The sequence below is a fragment of the Poecilia latipinna genome, unplaced genomic scaffold (genome assembly GCF_001443285.1).
Source record: "Poecilia latipinna isolate Pla-1442-1.1 unplaced genomic scaffold, P_latipinna-1.0 Scaffold570, whole genome shotgun sequence".
NCBI lineage: Eukaryota > Metazoa > Chordata > Actinopteri > Cyprinodontiformes > Poeciliidae > Poecilia > Poecilia latipinna.
In genome coordinates this window covers 293,587-295,931 of record NW_015113186.1, presented here as the reverse complement: position 1 = coordinate 295,931, position 2,345 = coordinate 293,587, and the positions used below count along the sequence as shown (strand labels likewise).

The following is a 2,345-nucleotide window of genomic DNA, read 5'->3' as shown; positions in this document are numbered from 1 at the left end:
GTGTGTGTGTGAATGGTGAATGACTGAATGTAGTCTGAAGCGCTTTGAGGTCCTGTGGACATGATAAAGCACTTTAAATACGAGCTGTTTACCATTTAACTGTACTGTGGAATGTAAATACATGTGTCATCCAACGTAAATTTTTTACATATTTGTATGAGAAAAAAATTACTTACTTTAATAATAACTTTATAAAGAAAGCAGTGAGTAATTGCCTTCTGGGTACGTTCCAGGATTCCTACATGATTCCTTCACATCTTTCAGTTGTTTTTGTCGGAGGCAGTCAGAGGGACAATTTTATGTTATAAAACCAACATTTGTAAACTTCCAATACATGCCAGGACTTGTGTCAGGGTTTTTATTATCTCTACCTGCTGACTATTTCACAAGAAAATCTATTCACAAGAAAATATATTTGCAGCTTTGAAAACTGTTCTAGTCTTTTTTTCTTTTTACAAAGTTTCCCACTGAGAATAACAATTTTTTTATTGTATATCAAGAATAGAAAAAGTGAATCTATTTATGTGGAGAACCATATTAAGAGAGTAAATGTTTTTTCAAAGTTGTGTTTCACTTTAACCTGTACTTTTCCAAAGCTGGGAAATATTAAAAGCAACTCCTACACTTTCAAGCATAGATAGGAATCCTGTTGTTCTGTTCCTGTTTTTAACACAATATGTGGTTTGTAGGCTGATAAGCACACAGCTAGCTTGCTGCCAACCTTGCCTTCTGGCAGAGGACTGGGTGTTCTGAGTGTTTGTTTCACACAACACATTCAAACTAAAGCAGCTGACTGGTGCAGCTGGCAGCCTGGTTCCAGACAGAACTGAAGCTGGAACAACACAGATACTGTCGTATGTTTGTAAAACCCTGTGGATTTAAGGGGGTCAGAAGTGATCGCTCCTAGTGACATCTTTGACATTGTACAAAAACTGGTCAAGTCATTTCATCACCAGTACTGTAGATACTATGTTCTAGTTCAGACCGGTGAGAATTTTCTTTTCAAATGCGAAAAATAAAGCAACGTAACACCAAACACGACTTAAGGTTACTGCAGCTCAACACCTCTCCACGCCACTCACCCCTGCAGCTCATCATCAGACGGCGTGTATTTGGCAGTGACATCGGCCAGGTCTCCGAAGATCTGGGCGCTGTAGATGGTGAGGCAAGACAGCAGGATGAGCTCCTGCCAGGTGGAGCTGAGCAGGCAGGTGTAGTCCTCTATGGACAGCTCGCAAAAGAAAGGCAGCTTCTTGATCCAGGAAATCTGCCGGAAGAGCAGTTCATCCGCCAGGCGACACAGCAGGGCGAACAGCTCCACCTGGGTTACCTTGTACCTGGGATGTACCAGGCAGAGCGACAGATGTCACACTGCTGCTGAATGGCTGTAGCGCCCCTCACAGATATCTTCTGGTTTTGCTTTATTCTTAAACTTTGTTTCAATTATCAATTTCATAGACAAAGACACATTCAAAAAGACAGTTTTAAATGGTGATTCTATTTATAACGGAAAAATAAAATTTTGGATTAACTGGTTATCTTTATTAGACATGAAATTTGTTTGATGATCTGAAACATTTTGGTTGTGAGGGCTGGGGGGGAGCAAAACAGAACAAATCTGTGACTCCTTCCAGCACTGAATGTGTTTGTTGTGCAGTCAAAGACTCACCCGTCCTCTATGAGCATTGGGGTGGTGAGGGGGGACAGGTCCTCAGCAGCCACAAGCTGCAGCACCAGAGGGTGGGACTGTGGATAGAGACCGCGAGGCTGAGGGGTCAGCAGGCCTGACTGGGCTGCGTAGCTGAACAGGTGAGGCAGGAGCTGGTAGTGTGTGGACATGGAGGTGTTGATGTACTGGTCCCTGAGCGCTGCTGTGTAGCCGTTCATCTCTATGGATCGACTGGGAGCATGAAAAGAGTCCACAGGTTAACATGTATAGCATCACCTGTTTAAATCAAGGTATCTGCAACTTTCAAATTTAAGATGTTTTAAGACATTTTTAATACCAAATTAAATTAAAGACTGAAAAACTATAAACATACGTTATGCTTGGGGGATCCTGCTGTATTATAATCAACCATACCAAATGTGATATTTCTGGGGTCTCTTTGTGGCCAGCAGCTTTGTGCTTGTCACACTGCATATGGATCTCTGCAGCCTTATCCCTCCATAGTGCCAAGCTAACAACACTTTTCTTGGCAAAGAATGCAGTAGAGAAAACGAACGCTTTCCAGACAACTGGCGATAACTTAGCACTAACCCATGACAGATGCAAAAAAAAAAAAAAAAAAAAAAAAACTATCTGCTTGGAAACAAAAGCTTTATTGTAGCTTTTTAACAGTGGC

At 41.7% G+C, this 2,345-nt stretch overlaps 1 protein-coding gene across 2 annotated transcripts in view; it reads right to left on the bottom strand.

Annotated features, from left to right (window-relative positions):
* Nucleotides 1–2,345, bottom strand: part of nr6a1a (nuclear receptor subfamily 6, group A, member 1a) — a 134,230-nt gene that overhangs the window by 11,199 nt on the left and 120,686 nt on the right. For both annotated transcript variants that reach the window (XM_015041827.1, XM_015041828.1), the window contains 2 exons: nucleotides 1,670–1,900; nucleotides 1,083–1,337 (listed from right to left, as the gene is read on the bottom strand). In XM_015041827.1, coding sequence (XP_014897313.1) covers nucleotides 1,083–1,337; nucleotides 1,670–1,900 — 486 coding nt within the window. The remainder of the gene's footprint in view (nucleotides 1–1,082; nucleotides 1,338–1,669; nucleotides 1,901–2,345) is intronic.